Source organism: Equus asinus, chromosome 28, assembly GCF_041296235.1.
Source record: "Equus asinus isolate D_3611 breed Donkey chromosome 28, EquAss-T2T_v2, whole genome shotgun sequence".
NCBI classification, from domain to species: Eukaryota; Metazoa; Chordata; class Mammalia; order Perissodactyla; family Equidae; genus Equus; species Equus asinus.
In genome coordinates, this window is record NC_091817.1 from 23980604 (window position 1) to 23998949 (window position 18346).

At 43.2% G+C, this 18346-nt stretch overlaps 1 protein-coding gene across 3 annotated transcripts in view; it reads left to right on the top strand.

Annotated features, from left to right (window-relative positions):
* NUP93 (nucleoporin 93) overlaps positions 1-18346 on the top strand; it is a 102058-nt gene that overhangs the window by 73052 nt on the left and 10660 nt on the right. For all 3 annotated transcript variants that reach the window (XM_014827325.3, XM_070500246.1, XM_070500247.1), the window contains 7 exons: positions 6355-6429; positions 9081-9170; positions 10707-10846; positions 15244-15376; positions 16631-16788; positions 17783-17948; positions 18227-18320. In XM_014827325.3, coding sequence (XP_014682811.1) covers positions 6355-6429; positions 9081-9170; positions 10707-10846; positions 15244-15376; positions 16631-16788; positions 17783-17948; positions 18227-18320 — 856 coding nt within the window. The remainder of the gene's footprint in view (positions 1-6354; positions 6430-9080; positions 9171-10706; positions 10847-15243; positions 15377-16630; positions 16789-17782; positions 17949-18226; positions 18321-18346) is intronic.

Below are 18346 nucleotides of genomic sequence, written 5' to 3' on the forward strand. Positions count from 1 at the left end.
CTTGCTTCTGGCTTCTTTTCCTTAACGTCCTGTATGTTGTTGCATGTCATTGTAGACCGTTCATTCTCATGGCTGAGCAGTCTGACTGCAGTCTGTTTATCCATTCTGGTGTTGATGGACATTTGGATAGTTTCCAGTTCTTGGCTTTTGTAAATAGTGCTGCTGTGAACATTCTTGTCTGTGTCTTTTGGTAAACATATGTTTGCATCTCTGTCGGGTGCACCTAAAAGGGGAATTGCTGGGTCAGAGACCATGCACATGTTCAACTTTAGCAGATACTGCCAAATGGTTTTCCAAAATGGCTGGAGCAATATACCCTCCCACCAGCAGTATGTGAGAATTCCATTTGTTCCATATCCTTGCCACCCTTGGTGTTTTTTGTCATTTTTAATTTAACCATTCTGGTGGATATGTGGAATCGTGTTTTTACAGGCTTTTTCCTATAATTTTCTTCAAAATGACGGAAAAGTGTGGTATTACCTCCAGTTGGGCAGGTGCTTTCTCTGCTCTCTTTATAGGAAACCACAGAGCATGAAGGCCAGAGACAGGTGTTGGAATTCAGCAGGCCTGGGTTCCTCTCTTATAAAGGCCGCTCTTGAAGAGCTGCCGTCAGGGGTATAGACGGTGGGTGAGGCGCCCAGCCAGGGCCGGTGTGCAGTGCACGCTCTGTGCCTCCCAGCAGTGCTTGTGGTGGCTGTTAGCATTTGGTAAGCTACACATTACTAAGTCTATCTTAATCGTTTTAATATGGATCTGTCCCTTTTTAAGTGTTTCCTTTGATTTAGAAAGTATCAGTAGGAATGAAAAGAAAATCTTTGGGTATAAATAGAAGAAATAAAGAACTCTGACTTGCTGTCTATATCCTTCTTCTCTGGGCACTTTATTGTCAGGAACAAGGTTGTTAAAATCATTATTAGGAAGAAGGCTTTCGATCATTTTGAATTGACCTTACATTTGAAGGAAAATGTCCAAATTTGGATAATTTAATATAAAGAGAGGCTTGAGGCTTTTTTTACATATATATAAGCAAAAATGAATAGGATGTGGTGATTCCAGAAACATTTTTCCTCTAAGCCTTCCAATAACAGACGAACAATGACACATTGGTAATATCTGTTCCTGGCAAGTTTTAATACGGGAAATGAGGCTTCAGTCATATAAATTCAGTTTGGGAATTAATTTCCTTAGGATGTCATTGAAGAAGGAGGTATAATTTTTAAAGAAAGGTAGGAATTGAAAGATTGTTAATAACTTTTCAAATTGTAGCCTGAATGAAAAGGATGTGCTTTGAAGCAAGAAAGAGACCCCTGGTCCCTGCGCCTGGCCACAGTGAGGAAGAGCACCCCCAGAGCCCCGCTGCCTCCATCGCAGCACGTGGGGTTTGAGCAGTGTTGGGAGTCGTTGCCATATCTTAGCCCACTTTTAAAACAGTATTTAAAGGTGAATTTATCTAACCTCAGTGGAGTCTAGTGGCTGTGTTGGTATTAGACACAGTCACTGGATGCTCCTTTAATGTATTGTCTAGAGAATGACTTAGCCTGGCAAGCAACAGGCTCGATAGCAACAGGCTAAGTTGTAGCTTAATAATTACAGATAATGGTGGTAACATTCCACGCTGTGATGTGTGAACAGTGTGTGTTGAACATAGTCTTTAATTTTGATAGCTGACTTAATACCATATTTCATCAATTCGCAGTTACACATCTTTTCCACATTTTAGCATCTCTGAAATCATGATTCAGTGATGTGTCATGGTTTAATTGACAGCATTTTTCCTTCCTACATAAGTAACATTTTCTCTTACAATGGTGTATTAGATTCATTGGAATACAGTAAAATAAAGACCAATAGAGTTTGAATTTAAAAACTCCAGACTACATGATTCCAAACTGTATTTTATGGCTCCCTGGTAGTTTTGAAGTGGGTGGGTTTGTTTCACATATTGAAGTTTGAGTAGGATTTCAAGTATAGAAAGTGCTCTGCTCTTTTCAAAAAGAAGTTTTAAAAACCCAACTCAACAGGCCCTTCCTTATCTCATCATGATTATCATACGTGAACACCTTCTTCTTGCACAGTGTTCTAGGAGAGGCATAGAGACCCACATGTGAGAACTCTGCCCTCTCCTCCACCGCCACCCAAACAGCCTGTGCAATGCTGCACGTTCTTCCAGTCCCCTCAGGTACTTATGTGCACATTTACATGGATATGTCCATCTGATCAGTTTGTTATCAGTTTATTCCATAAGTGGCACCATTTTATATGTTGGAGTCTACAACTTAGCATTATGTTTTGATTTTTTTAAAACTTATTTTGGAGCTTTTTCTAGATTAGCGCATGTAGGTGTCTGTCATGTTTTAGTGGCTGTAATAGGTTTCATTGTATAAATGGCCTAAGTATTCTTCTCATTTTAGCCATGAAGAATGAGGCTCCAGAGAAATTAGATGTCATTACCCAAGGTCACACAGTCATTAGTTGGGTTGCATTGAGAACCTAGGTCTTCTGCTCCCCAGCTGGTGTTTTTTTCTAGTAGTACTGAGCTTCTGTGTACAGATTTTATAGGCAACTGTTGTAAATTAATCACTTTGGTTCCTTTTTGCTTACATAAAGCCAAAACGCTCAGAATTTAAAAACTCTCTTCCTTCCATGATATCGTCATATTTCCCTTTTACTCTGGACTTGTTTTGCTAGGAGTGCTAGTTACATTCTTTTTTCCCTAACTAGAATGTGCCCTCCTTGCGAAAAGAGTTTTATTCAACTCTCATATGCTTTGCACCAAAGTAGTTATTTAATAAAAGTTTGCAATTTCCTCCTGCCACACTCCAACCATATCCTACCTGTTCTGGAATGCTCTCTTAGAATGGCTGTTTTGGGAACACCATCTACTATGAGAAGACCCTTCTCGTGTCTCTGCTCCCAGAGGCGCCTCTTTCTCCACATATCTCCAGACCCCTCGGTGAGCCCCTTGTTTTCCTCTTTGGCCCTGCCCTCCCATCTTCTCTGCCTTTCTGGTCTCTGATTCCCTGCTCCTGTCATGCCTGCTATGGTTCAGTCAGGCCCCAGTGCAGAGAAACCCAGAGGTCCGAGAAGTCTGGAATGTTATTTGCACACATCATGCTGGCATCTACTTTCCCAGCCCTCAAGCAGGCCCCGGCTTGGAAATTCCAATGAACGTTTGCAGTTTCTCTGCTCAGGAATGTGCGTGTACACATCCTGTTGATGGATAATTGACTTTATGTGTGGTGAAATAGAGGCTTGGCCAAGGGCAAATGAAGGAAAGGTACTTTTGAAAACAAGAGCATTAGGCAAAATTAATTTAAATGGAAATTTGAAGGCTGAAAACCAACTACTTTTTAAATGGATAATTTTAAAAATTAGGTCTTTAGTGTTGGAAAATATTTCTCAAGGCTGTTTATGTATATTGAGCTGAAACAACTTTGTCCTTGCAGAAATGTTTTAATGCTGTTCCCCTCTTCATCCCCTCGTTTATTCATGACCCCCAGTTAGGTTACTGGAATTAACAGGCTTGGTGCTCTGTCCTTTTAAAGACGTGAGGCTCATGAGCTTCAGATGGCTAGTTCTGTTCCAGAAGGGTGGCTGCCTTGTAGAATAGTCCTCAAGTCTGTGTTCCTGGGACCAAACAGAGTTAATCCAGAAGTGGAAAATGAGCTGGTGATGGTGTCTGTTCATACGAGGAATATGTGTTTATCGTAGAAAAATGAGATGAGAATTTCCAGCCAGCACAAAGTAAAATATTTTACATTATGTTTCTGTAAGTGTCCATATCTATCCATTGTTGTTCAATGTAAGATTTATTCCTATGTTCGTTATGGTAGTTTATTTTTTGTTTAAAAAGTGATAACAATAGCTAGCATTTATTGGCCAAGTGTTAGGCATTGTGCTGAGCTCTTTCTGCTTATTGCTCACAACAGTGCTGTGAGATAAGTACTATTTTCCTCCCCATTTAATCTTCATCACAGACCTATGAGGTGGGTAGCATTACTGCCCCTGTTTTATGGCTGAAGAAACTGGGGCTCCAAAGCGGTATCCTCAGTCAAGATCACATGGCCAGTGAGTCGTAGAGCCAGGACTGCTAAGCACTCCCCTCCCTCGTTCTCTGTTGGCCGTCCTTGGACAGTTGCCCTGGCTGCCCCGGCAGGCAGTGTGGTGCCTGACTGTAGATTCACACTGTGCCTCCACTGCTTCCTGTTGGAGTGACCTCGGGCAAGTTGCTTTCTGTGTGCTTTGGTATCTTTATCTGTAAAATTGATGGGATAAAAGTACCTATCTCATAGCATGGTGGAGTTAATACCTGGACATTAAGATAGTGCTTGACACATAGTAAGTGCTCAATAAGTGTCACTGTTGTTCTTACTGTAATATAGTGGTTTTCAGTAATTCTGTGTTTCAGGTGTAAGTAAAGAAAATTTGAGTTTAAGTGACTTGAATAGGGATTTATTTTTCCCACCTAACAAGAAGTCTGCAGGTTTGAGGAGTGTTGGCATTAATTCAGTTGTTAGGCAGTGCCACCAGAGACCCAGCACCTCCTTGTCTTTGTATACCGCCATCCGTAGCACATCCACTTACTTTAGCTTCACAAGATGGCTGCTGCAGCTCTGGACATCATATTTGCATTCAGGGGAGAAGGCTGAAAGGCCATGCCAGGCTTTTTATTCTCCCTTTATCAGGAAAAGCAGAAGCTGTCCCCAACACACACTACCAGACTTGTGCTTTCCTCTCATTAGCTTGAGCTTAGGGTACATGGCCACTCCTAGCTGCAGCAGAGACTGGGAAAAGGTGTATATGCAGTAGAGGGTAGAATCAGCTCATGAGGGCCTATGGTTAAATTTTCAGAAAATTTGCAGTCTAGTTGATAGCACCTCGGATAGCTTGAGACCGTGGTGAGAATATTTACACCACAGAAACCAGCAAATGCTACACATCAGGCCCTGTTCCCCAAACCAGTTGTTAAATGTTTACCCGCACACCACTGGGTATATTTAACTCTGTGAAGAGGGAAAGGTGGCAGGGTGTAGAGGTGGGAGGTAGGAATTCAGAGTGGTCATTGGGTCAGCCAGCCAGCAGCATCTACCAAGGTCAGTAAACTGTTTAGAGCTCTGTTAATAGCAATGACTGTGGAAAATCAGAGCTCAGGAGGACCTCTTGAGATTGTCTAGGACAGCTCTTTCACTTGACTGATGCAAACCTGAGGCTTCAAGGGAATGTGCTTTGCCCCAGCCAAAGCCAGCGAGTGACGTGGCCCTCCTGGAACCCAGGTGTCCTGACAGTCCAGTGTTCATTCTCCAGTACTTGAGGGTTTAAAACTCCCTTTTCTGCCTCTGCTCCTCTCTCCTCTTCTGCTTGCTCCCAGGGTGTGCTCACACCAGCATTCCTTTACCAGCTTTGGTGGGGCTAGGCAGTTTTGCTGCTTTCTTTCATTGGTTTCCAAGAAGCCTACTTTAAAACTGCTTTGTTTTAGATTTTAGAGAATAGATCATTGATTTTTTCTTTTTTTTAATGAGAGAAACTTAAAGAACTTGATCTCTGCTACAGTACAAAGTAATGTATTGGAAATTTGGAGATATGCCTAATATACCTAGTGGAATATACTCGATTTTTATTTGTTGACAGTAGGGAATAAGCTTAGCTAAAGATTAGTCTTTCTAAAAAAAATACTAATAACCTTTTTCATATGTTTGTGCCTGACTCTCCCCATCAGAAGGTAAGCTCTTTGGGGACAGGCTCTGTGGGCTGGCTTATTGTCATCCGGTGGGGATAGAGGAGCACATAGCTGTGCACATGGCAGGCACTTAGCAAATGTTTACTGAATGAATGACCACCCAACTTAGACTTGTTTCACATCTTCAGATGCAGAAAATTAATGAGCAGCTGTTGTCTTAGTGTGGCCCCTAGATTGGAAATGTCTGAATGTCCCAGTATCATGACCCTGTAAATTCCGTTCTCTAAGCTGTCTGCTGTGATTGGTGGAAACAGGAGGCTCACACATCACAACGGCAGCCTCATTGGTGTGAAGACATGGAGAGGGGAGACGAAGCGGGGAGAGGCTTGGGGTTGAACTGAGCGCTGTGAAGATGTGTTTCCAGAAATGGTCGTTGAGGTGTCCTTATAGCTTATCTACCTCCCGTGATTTTTAAGTTAGTTGAGCCCCATGCCTGCTCCCTTCTCATGTGTTCATGGTACGAGAGTTACGTTCTGTTGAAACTCCTAAAATCATGATTTTGGGGAAATCTGACTAGGAAATAGACTCCTCACAGCTTCATTAAAGACAAGCATTTTTTTTCCTTTACATGACTGAATGCTGTTTGTAACCAATTCTGAATGTGTATTTATCTACAGCCAAGTTACATCAGTGATGTGGGCACCCCTGGTCGAAGCTCTCTGGATAGCATTGAGATGGCCTACGCCCGGCAGGTGAGCGCACCTCAAGGAAGATGGAATCCAGGAAAATCCTCTGTGAGCCCTCTGGGGAGTAAAAGGGAACAAGACTTCAAGTGAAAGTCAAACCCTGAAGCACGTTGGGTTTCCATTCAGAGGACTGGTTAATATTTTACCGTCTGGTCACTAGAATGCCGTCAAATTGGGTAATAGAATGACTCAGATTGGATTTAGGGAAATTGAGATCTGCCCTCTACACTGACCAAGGCATCTCATTTTGCATTTGGCTGTAGCCCATGTACAGTAAAGCCTGAGTAACCACACTGCGTGGCAAAGGGAGTTGTATATTAACTGAGTTACCTGGTAGGCTGATGGTATTATCAGAAGTCCTTCTTCAGCCCTTGTTGCTGAGAGAGGTTTTCCAAATGCTTTTCTGCCTTGGTAAGCCTAGTGTGCTCAACACTACTTAATAGAATATTGCTGTCCTGGAGGAGCTCGTGAGACTTGGCGACTGTGCTTCTGGTGGTATGTGTCAGGGCCGTGCAGTAGTACGGGTGTGGGGTGAGGTGCTTTGTGGTAAGCGCAGGAACTGCTTTGGACTCAAACTGCCCCAAGGACAGTACATATCTGGAATTGACTTTTTGAATAAAGCAGTGCTGGTTGCCTGTGTGTTTCACTCTAATTTGCCACTTTCCCACACAAAGTACTAAGAAGGAAAGCAATCTTGTTTCTTGAATTGAGGGTGGTGTGCTTCCATCCCCTTTAGATTGTCCTGCACCAGCAGTGGCCAAGGAACGCCTACTTAGTTGTGACCAACTCCCCTGATTTTTTTTGAGGAAGATTAGCCCTGAGCTAACTGCTGCCAATCCTCCTCTTTTTGCTGAGGAAGACTGGCCCTGAGCTAACATCTGTGCCCATCTTCCTCTACTTTATTAGTGGGATGGCTACCACAGCATGGCATGTCAAGCAGTGTCATGTCCGCACCCGGGATCTGAACCGGCGAACCCCAGGCCGCCAAAGCGGCACCTACGCACTTAACCACTGCACCACCAGGCCGGCCCCTCCCCTGATTTTTTGAGGAGAGAACACATTGGTGCCACTGTGGCCCTCAGCATTACCCACTTCCCTCCCTCCCACCTGGAGTAGGTGATTGGAGGAAGAAACACATGGCAACTCTGGAGGCGAGCAAGGGGCAGGGCAAAACTCTGAGACCCTGTGCTCTGTAATAGAAGTCTCTACCTTGAGCTGCCAGTCACTTAGCAAATGGAGTTCTGTGGTAACTGAATTCCCTGGTAACCTGATGGTGCAGAAATCTCTCTTGCACCCTTTTTTGAGAAAAAGTTTCTGAATGCTTTTTTAAGTCTCTCTCAATCAGTGTACTGTTCAACTTCAGACTCTAGGCAGCCCAGGCCGGCCTCATCAGCTTCCCGCACACAAGTCTTCCTCTTTCCAACTCCGTCACGTTTTACTACTGGGCCTTCATATGTTTTCTTCTGCTTCAATTTTTAGTTATCTTTCTCCCCCGCTACATCTGCATCCTTTAAATTGCACCCTCATTATATGGCTGACTGCTTCCATTGCCACGGCCACCACCTGAGTTCAGCCCAAATGAAATTCATACGCTTCTGAGGAAAGAAACTGTGTATGTTCTGTATCTGTAAAGACAAAGGCTTCATAAAATTAACATTTTCTAGAACTTAGGACACCATAATGTCATGTGTCTGTTTACATGGCTGTCTCCTCCAGTGGAGAGTATATTTTTATATCCCCTGTTGAACACAGTACCTTGCAAAGAGAGGGCCCCTAATAAATGCTCATTGAGTGAATAAACACCACCTTATAGTTTAAAAACCATTTTATTTAATCTTTATAATACCCCTGGAGGCTACCTGATACCATCCCCCATTAAAAGTAGAAGAGAGTAAGGCTCGGTGGGGTCCTGAATGTCAACGTCATTACCTTGTTCCGTCCTTGGTAGAGCAAGGACTCCACATACAAAGAGTAGAACTTACTAGCTTTTACCATCATTATTTTAGTTCTTTTTAAAATAAAGTTGGAAGTAATAGTGGTTTTCCCATACTTTAAACATTGTATAGTTCCTTTTCCTTAGAAAATTTAACCAAAGGAGCAGGGATTCCTTTCAGGAGAAACAGATACCAAACGTGCAGCAACGACTGTTCTGACATCTTTGGAGGGCTGTGACTTGACACTTCCACGTAGCCCGCCGGCCCTGGGCCTGTGCCATTGAGTCCTTTTGCCAGACAGATGACCAAACTTGGCCGCAGGTCCTTAGGAATCAGCAGCAGGAGTCCTCCCTTTGTCCCGTCTTTCCCTTTGGTCCTTGCTTCCTGGGTCTCAGGGTCTGCTGGGCAGAAAGGCATAGAACTGCCCGTGGTGCTCCTCCCCCAGGACCACCCTGCTCCATCTTCAGGTGTTCAGAAGGCTGGGCTAGCAGTTAGCTTTGATGTGTGTTGACTGCTGCCAGAGCTCAAACACAGAGCTGGGGGACTGGCCAGAGGCCTTGCTTTCCAGGCAGTGTGGATAGCTCAGCCGGTCTCAGGAAGGAAGGTTTGGCTGAAGCTTCTGCTGACTGTTGGGCAGAAGCTGGCTTCAGAACTGCTTCAAGAGGTTTTAAAAAGAGGTGAATATAGAAATTACGCCATTTACTTTGTTTTTCTTCATTTCAGATTTATATCTATAATGAGAAAATTGTGAACGGGCACCTGCAGCCTACCCTCGTGGACCTCTGTGCCTCCATTGCAGAGCTGGATGATAAGGTAGGCCTGAAGCTAGCCCAGGTGCACACCAGCTGCTGGCTTGACAGAAACGTGTGGAAGCGAATACTCCACTTCCTTCTGTGGAATAAAGTGTTAACTGTTCTTTAGAGTTTTATTTTAAATAATTTTGAAGTGGTGTTTTGATGGTGGTGCTATAGATATGTATTTTTAATGCATCTTCAAAAATCCCAGCCAGGATCAATTAATAGTCAGGAGTTCTCCTTGAGCTATATTTGCTTTGAAGTCCTGTTAGGCTCCAACTCCTCCCTCACCGTTTCCGCCTTAGACTAAGGGGCTCTAATGAGAGCTGAGTTGTAGAGGTACAGTTTTCACACTGGTAGGTGAGCCCCAGAGGAGCCCTGAGTCCCTTGACTCAGGTCTGGTCTTTACAAGCATTCTTCATATGCCGCTGGTTCCATTCCTCTCTCACTCTCCATCTTTATTCCCATCCCTCAATTCTTACCCATGGCAAGTTTTCTCCCCCTAGGGGGAAAAAATAAAAAACAAAAAAGTGGATGGATGGATTGGTAGATGGCCAGGAGGAAAGGGAAAAGGAGGGGAGGGTATAATGGAAGCAAATACTCATACACGAATTTTTTTGTTCTCAAAAATAGTTTCAGCTTTATTTTTTATAAATAGTAAAATATAAGGCAGTATAAACAGACCTAAAGAAGAAAGTAAGAATTCACCTACATCTCACCACCTGGAAGGATTCACATTTGGGTGGATTTTCTACAGTTTGAATTTTTGACAGAGACAGTGAAAACTGGATTTTCTGTTTTCCTTTGGAAATATCATAAGCCTGCTTTTCTTCACTCAATGCTGTCTTCCAGGGATGCTTAACTAGAATATTGCAGAGCATTCAGGGAACACATTTTTAAGGACAGATTTACATCCAAGAGGATCTGGGGCGAGGGAGTCCCAGCTGTGTGGTGTAACACGAAGGAGAGAACACCCGTTCCTTTCCTGTCCTCTCCTGGGAGGCGCCTTTTGAAAGGAGTGAGTAGGACGGAAAATGGTAGGCTGTGCCGCTCACAAAATGGAGTGAGAGCAGTGGCCCCTGGAGAGTTTCTGGGAGGACAAAAATCTGTATTATTTAGGTTAAACTCTTATTTTAAGCCTTTAAAAATTCAAATGATTTTGTAAGGACTAAAGTGCAGCTACTTGAGTTTAAGCTGCTAGAGCTTTGGACAGTTATAAATGTATTCACTCTCTTAGAGGGTAGCCCTCTGAGATTCAGTGTTCTTATTACTTTTATATGGTCTTAATTATGTAAGTGATTATGGTGGGCCTGGAATAGTAATTGATCTGAAAACCAGGTCGGGACAGGGGCTGCTCATTGGAAGATGTGAGCCTGGCAGCTGGCAGGGCAGAGGTGCGTCTTCTGTGCTGGGCGCAAGCCTGAGGGGCTCAGACAGAAGTCATAACCTCTTCCGCCTCCATGTCCTGCGTGCCGTTGAGCTCAGAGTGCCAGGAAGAGCCAAACAGTTTCTCCAGCCCTGCAGCATTGTCACGTGCAGTCTCATTTGTGTGCAGAACATCTCTGACCTGTGGACCATGGTTAAACAAATGACAGATGTCTTATTGGCGCCGGCCAGTGACGCCCTGAAGAGCCGCAGCAGAGTGGAAGTGCGCGTGGAGTTTGTCAGGCAGGCCCTGGGGTACCTGGAGCAGAGGTAAGGCACTGTAGCACCATGGACTAGGTCTAAAATCCCCTAAAGTCAGAACCCGTTTCTCGTGTTTTAAGTAGTTCTCAGGCTAAGTGCTCTGTAGCTGGTATAATTTAAACAAGGTTGAGCAAATCTGAGAGGTGTCATCTTGTTTTCAGAGACACTTCTCTATCAGGACTATTTCTGCAACGATATAAAATCATGGTAAGTGGGAGCACTGTTAGACATTTTCTCTTTCTGTTTTTCTGCTCTCTGTCCCTCAGTACAGAGATATTCTGATTATTAGGCCATGGTGCCTTGGGTCAGGATCCTGTTCTTCAGTGTGGTTCAGCTGTTACTTCTTAGGCTCTTTTGTTTTCTCTCAGCATTTTAATTTTCACACCCAGCAATAGTACCACCTACAGACCTTAGGAACTTTATTTTGATAAATAAACCTTGATCCTTTATTTTCCTTCTGGCTCTACTCAGTTAATCCCTGTGAGTCCGGATCCTTCCCAGCTGCTAATGCCTGTAATTTGTGCCTGAGTTTCTTTGCCACCTCCTCACTAATTGGAGTTGGTTGCTGAAGGGTTTGTGGCTGTGCCCTTGTGCTCTACCATTGTCCGCTTCATTGGTAGGGCCCATGCCATTCATCCCTCACTGTGGACACTCTTTCTGCCTCTGAATTGGCCGGCAGGGGTTGCCATGAGTGTGCAACAGACCCGCTTTATTTCAGAGACAGGGTGCTTGGCCTCTGCTGGCTTGAGAAGAGACAGCCACGTTGAATACACTGGCTAAATTGCAGCTCTTTGCCACTGAGCCTGTGTAGCTGCCAGGGGCCTTGCAATGTGGTCGCCCTTTATCAACAAAATAATACTTCATTAGGAAGTCATAGCATTTCCTTGTGTGTAACTGAGGTAATTCAGACTTGGTAAAGTAGAGAATAGGTTTTTATACCAAATATTTTATAAGTTATACAATAGCTACATGAGATACCATCAGACATATTAAACTCACTATCCTCCATTCTCTTGTTAAGAAAAATCTGGAACTCCAAATGGTTTTTTACTTGTTGTGGCATAGGCACAAAAGAGTCTAAAATATTTCACTGGGCTTTGGCTACACTTTTGTAACATAAGTTTTGAGTATATTGATCTTCAGCCATAAAGAACCTAATGCATGTAGTAATATATATTTGCTACAAGTCAGCAAAATAGGAGTCAAAATTTCCTACAGTGTATAAAAACCTTTAGGATTTTTTTTTTAATGGGTCTAAGTATGTGACTGCTCATGACTGCTTTTTCCTTAATAAACCTAATTCTTAACCTTGGTGCTTGACTTCACCAATGGTACCAGGCTGCGTTGCTTGGTTTTGTATCTGGTAATCCCATCCCATTTTTTTAATGATTCTTTTCATTAGTTTTTTAGAGTGATCTTGTCACATTAACTCGTTTAGCAGCCGTGGGAGCTATTGGGAGTTTCCTGTCCTCAGTGATGATTGTAGCTGTATTTTCTTTTTCAGTCTAGTAGCATCATTCCCTGATGGCATCCTTTCCAGGGATTCATTGTCACCTTTTGATAAAGGGAGTATTTTAGAATAATTATACTCACTTTTAAAGTAATTATGCTGTTACTAATCCACTGACAGTTTACGTGTAATATTTCCAGTGATGTAATCTACCAGGCGGCAAAGTAAATTCTGTTCACAATGATTTTTTGAGTCTAAGGCTGAAAATGTTGAGAAAATACAAGGTTGGTCTCTCTGTTCCCTGCCACATTCCAAGATTTGAAGCAGGGTATGTATTTCTTAGCCCTCAAGGACTTTAAGCTGCGTCTTCAGCTTAAGCCCCTGCCAGCTTGCAGGGTGTCCGCATTCACGTTGGAAGAGACCACAGTGGGCATGTTTCTCATGGCGGCTGCAGGGCTCTTTCCTCTAAAATCTTTTCCAGCCCCTGCTATGAAATGCTTCCGGTGATGGGAAACTCATTACATTTGTTAAATTAAGTTTTGTTTGTTTTTCATTATAAAAATGATGGATACTTATAGAAATTTTGGAAAAATCTAAAAAGAAGACCTGAAAAAGGGGGGAGGCTTCTGGTACCTTGTTCTATTTCTCCCCCCTCCTTTTTTGATACATGAATATTTTGTTTCATTTTATTTTTTACCAGGTATAATCCAAATTTGTATGATATATGGTTTTGCTTTTTAAATTCTTTGTCAATATCATTTTTTTGTAACTGCATCAAATTCCATTGAGTCTGTTTTCTGTAATTGACATTTAGATGTTTCTTTCTCTTTCACTCTCGCTCTGTCATTATACTTAATGTGGTGTTGAACATCTTTGTGCATATGGAGCACCTGACTTTTTGGGGCAGTCTGTTTTGTTTTGGACAAGAAACATATTTAGAAAGTCCTTTTTATGTTAACCCCATATTTGGATCCCCTAATTTGGACTGTTTAATCTTAGTATGGCAGCACTTTGAAAACACTGTAGAGAATTTTAAGAAGCATGCTAGCAACTAAATGAAGAGGGAATGATAGAGAATCATCATTTGTGGCCACCAGTGTGGTGATTGGTTCAGCAGGGACCATCAGTGGAAACCGAAACCACTGGGTACAAGACTCTTGGTAAACATAACAGTGACATGACCTCCAAGCATTACCCCACAGACGACTTACTAATTGTAAACACGAAAGGTACCTTTTACCGTGGCGAAATCTGGTGGACAACACCTTTTAACCAGGTGATCAAACTGAGTGTTACCAAGAATGGACAAACTGATACTACCTGCCTCATTATGGGACTCACTGGGCAGTGCCAGCATTAGCTGTGTGGGATTCTTGGCAAATTTGAACCTGAATCAAATCATGAGGAAACTGTTCAGCTTGTGGGACATTCTGTCAGACAGCTGGCCTGGATTCTTTTTAAAAGCTCAATGTCATGAAAAAAGATGGTAAAATTACCCTAGATTAAGGGAAATAGAAGTGGCATGACAACTAAATGCCATGCATTTCTTTTATTGGATCCTAGACTTAAAAAAAAAAAAAAACTATAAAGGACATTATTGAGAAGTTTGATCAAATAATCCAGCCATTCCACTTATGGATATTTATCCAAAGAAAATGAAAACATTAATTCAAAAAAATATGTGCACTCCCATGTTCATTGCAGCATTATTTACAGTAGCCAACACATGGAAACAACATAAGTGTCCATCGATGGATGAATGGATAAAGATGTGGTGTATATACACAATGGAATATTATTCAGCCATAAAAAAGAATGAAATCTTGCCATTCTTGACAACATGGATGGTCCTTGAGGGTATTATGCTAAGTGAAATAAGTCAGAGAAAGATAAATACTGTATGATCTCACTTATCTGTGGAATCTAAACAAAACAAAACAAAACAAAAACAAAACCCAAGCTCATAGGTACAGAGAACAGATTGGTGGTTACCAGAGGTGGGTGATGGCAGGTGGGTCAGATAGGTGAAAGGAGTTAAAAGATACAAACTTCCAGTTATAAAATGAATAAGTTATGAGGATGTAATATACAGCATGGTGACTATAGTTAATAATACTGTATTGCATGTTTGAAAGTCGCTAACAGAGTAGATCTTAAAGTTATCATAAGAAAAAAATTCTGTAGCTATGTATGGTAACGGATGTTAACTAGACTTAACTGTAGCAAATCATTACGTTGTATACCTGAAACCAATATAATGTATGTCAATTATACTTCAATTAAAAAAGAGAGAAATTTGAGTATAGGTTATATTTTAGATAATAGTATATTAATGTTAAATTTCTTGGTGTCGTAATGGTATTGAGGTGAGAGAGGAGAATGTCCTAGTTCTTAGGAGATAGGTGGTGAAGTATTTATAGAGGAGGCAGCCCCTGATTTCTGTAACATTTTTAAATGGTTCAGAAAAAAGTATGTATGTTTATGTATGTATGTATGTGTGTGTGTCTATATAAATAGAAAAAACATGCACACAAATGTTAACAATTGGTGAATCTAGGTAGGTTTTTTGAGCATTCATTGGACTGTTCTTTTAATTTTTTGTAGGTTGAAACTTTTCAAAATAAAAAGTTTAAAAAGAAGCCACTAGAGCATTAGGCTGTGAGCTGGAGCAATTATTATTCTGCACATTAGCCCTTAATGCATTTGAAGTCCACAATTGTCTTCCTCCAGGGATTCTTTTAAGCATCCACAGTGATGAGAAATCTTTACTCCCACTGCCCACTGCATAAATAATGCAGTTTGCCTCATTAAGCGTGCACTGTTTCCTCTTCTGTGTTAGGTTGGAAGTCCAGGCCCTGTCCTGCAGAGTTCACAGTCTGATGTCACGGATATGGATGTAGATACGTGTAATGAGTGTATTCAACCTTTCTCATTTTTTCCTTTTAAATTTTTCCAGTTATAAGAATTACACCCTTGTGACTGTCTTTGGAAATTTGCATCAGGCCCAGCTGGGTGGGGTGCCTGGGACTTACCAGTTGGTTCGAAGTTTCCTGAACATTAAACTTCCAGCCCCCCTGCCTGGACTTCAGGTATTGATAACTTTCTCCATTTGATCAGTTACGCTTCCAGAGCCGTCTCTCTCAGATAGGTGTTTTCAGTTAAGATGAGGTTATATGTGGACACTTGTATGGAGAAGAGACCAGAGGAGGGCGAGGAGAGAAGCTGGGAGACCTTGGAGGCTAGTAGTGTGGGAGCCCAGCACCTGATGGTGGGTGCTCAGCTCAGGGTGGGGAGGGTGCGGGAGGATGATGTTGTTGGGTCCTTGGATGTGTTTTGAAAGCCGTACACTGGAGCTTTGTACCGAGGGTGGTGGGATACACAGGAGGCTGGCTTCATAAAGGAGGGGAGGCTCACGCTTGCGCTTGAAGAATAAGGGCTCACCAGCCTGAGGGCTTGGAAAAGGGTACTCCCAGAGGAGGGAATAGCATGAGCAAATGCATGGAAGCAGGAAAGAGTATCTGACATATGAGGTGTGTGGTATAGGGCTTGGCAAGCTTGGGGCCAGCTGGTAAAGGCCTTGAGTGCCAGGCTAAGCACTTTGGAGGTAAACAGCTCAAAGGGGTTCAAGTGGGGAAGTGACATGATCAGATCTGAGTTTTAGAAAGAGTCCTACCAGGGGAAGGGGCTGAGAAAGGATATCTGATGTCCACTTCTGGAGGAGTTGGGCAAAAGCAGGAGGAGAAGATTGACCACAGGCTAGCTGTGCAGATAGATGACAAAGCCAGATTTGGAATAGATAAGCTAGTGCTGGAGAGTGGGAACAGATCCCCAGTGCCTGGTCTAGCGTCTGAAACAAAGATACTCAGTGTGGGTGTGAATGACAAACATGAATGAAAATGCCAGTATCCGTGTCCCTAATCATTAGTACTTAACATTTTATAAACTCGATAGTCTCTTATTGGTCAGTGAACATCTTTAGCCCTTGCTTCGTGGGGGTTACAGGAGGGCGTGTCTGTAGTTTATCACAGGAGAACATGTCACCCGATTACTGCAGGCTAATGGGATTCTGTGGAGAAACCTCAAGCTGGCTTTGAGTCAGATGGGGCACATGCTTTCGAGGAAAAGCTCTGAAGTTGGACTGCCACTTACCAGCTTACCTTGGACAAATTACTTAACCTCCCTATGCCTCAGTTTCCTCATTTGTAAAACAGGAAGGAGGAGGCTGCTAATTGTCCCTTTGTAATGGGGCTGTGAACATATAAGGAGAGGGTTTGGCTGAGGATCGGCACATCAGATAGCCATCAGCTAGCTCTTTGTTTATTTGAGCCTCTTTCCTCTTTTAGGATGGAGAGGTGGAAGGCCATCCTGTGTGGGCATTAATTTATTACTGCATGCGCTGTGGAGACCTGCTTGCCGCTTCCCAGGTGGTTAACCGAGCCCAGCACCAGCTGGGAGAATTTAAAACCTGGTTCCAAGAGTATATGAACAGCAAGGATAGAAGGTACGTGAATGAGATGGCACGTCCAGAAGAGGCCACATGGAATCAGCAGGGTGGCCTCTCCTGGCATTGCACTCTTTTCCCTGTGTGCATGGCTCAAAATAAGTGTTTGCTTGGGAAAAACTGAAGTTTAGAAAGCAAGTAGATCTCTTGAGAGTAACAGTTGAAAACCTTAAAAGAGCCCCATTCTGACACTGCTGTCTAGACTGAGCACACGTCTGTGCTCGCGGATCTTTCTGGTCCAGTGCAGGAGGGACTGGCGAGAAACATGATTGACCTGTTCTGTAACCAGGGCGCATCGAGGATGCTTTACAAAGTGAAACTTTGTTGTATCGCACCTTACTTGTTAACACTTAGTGCTTTTCTGCTTTGCCCAATATGAAAATATGTTGTCGTGCACTTCATAGTTCAAAGGCTAACATTAGAAGTTAGTAATCTTGAAACGTAATCATTGAATTCATTCACTAAGGTTTGCTTTTTTTTTTTTTTTTAGTATTCTTGCATTAAGGAACCACTAAGTATTAGCTTTTCTCTGGATTTTGTTAATGTAATTGGACTTAAGTTCATGTTCGAACCTGGTTTAAATATACATACGTGTATGCAGAAGAAGTAATGAGTGCAAGGGGGTTATTTGGGAGGTGATCTCACATGGGTAAGGGAGTGGGGAGCCGGAGGGAGGCTAAGACAGTTAAGGGAAGAACTCAGTCTTGTCCGTCACCGCTTGAGGGCTGCAGGGGCGTGATGTGGAGTGTTAATTCCCCAGCCATTCTGAGTTGCCCCTGAGGCCTCTGCTAGAGGAAACTGACAGGCAGAGACGCAGGTGCTGGTGGTTGCAAGTCAGATTAAAGTGACGGTACCCAGGGCATGTGGGCAGTGTCTGTTACCCTCAGGGAAGGAAGGCTTCGTAGCTCTGTTACATGGTTGGGGCCAGGGTGCTTTCAGATGTCCTTGAGGATCTCTAGTGAGTGTGTGTGTGTCTGTTCTTTTGTGTCTTTAGATTGTCCCCAGCTACAGAGAACAAGCTCCGGCTGCATTACCGCAGGGCCCTCCGGAACAACACGGACCCCTACAAGCGGGCCGTGTACTGTATCATCGGTAGATGCGATGTCACCGACAACCAGAGCGAAGTGGCCGACAAGACCGAGGACTACCTGTGGCTGAAGGCATGCACTGCTTCCCTTGCTCGTGCAGGGCCTTAGCCCCTCCCTCTGCTCACGTTCTGCACACAGATTTTGCCTGCTTAATGTACGATGCCAGTAAGGTGGTCAGGGACGTCCCGGCTCCTGACTCCATTTTTTATTGTGTAATTCCCAACCAATAACCACAGCTGTTAGACCTTCCAGCTCACAGCCTCGAGCACTACTGCTGAGCAGCAACACCCCTGGGTGTCTGGCTCAGGAAGTAATTTGTACCAATGCATGTGTTTCTCTTCGGGTTTTAGTTGAACCAAGTGTGTTTCGATGACGACGGCACCAGCTCCCCACAAGACAGGCTCACTCTCTCACAGTTCCAGAAACAGTTGTTGGAAGACTATGGTAAGAGATCCTCAACATGAGCCCCT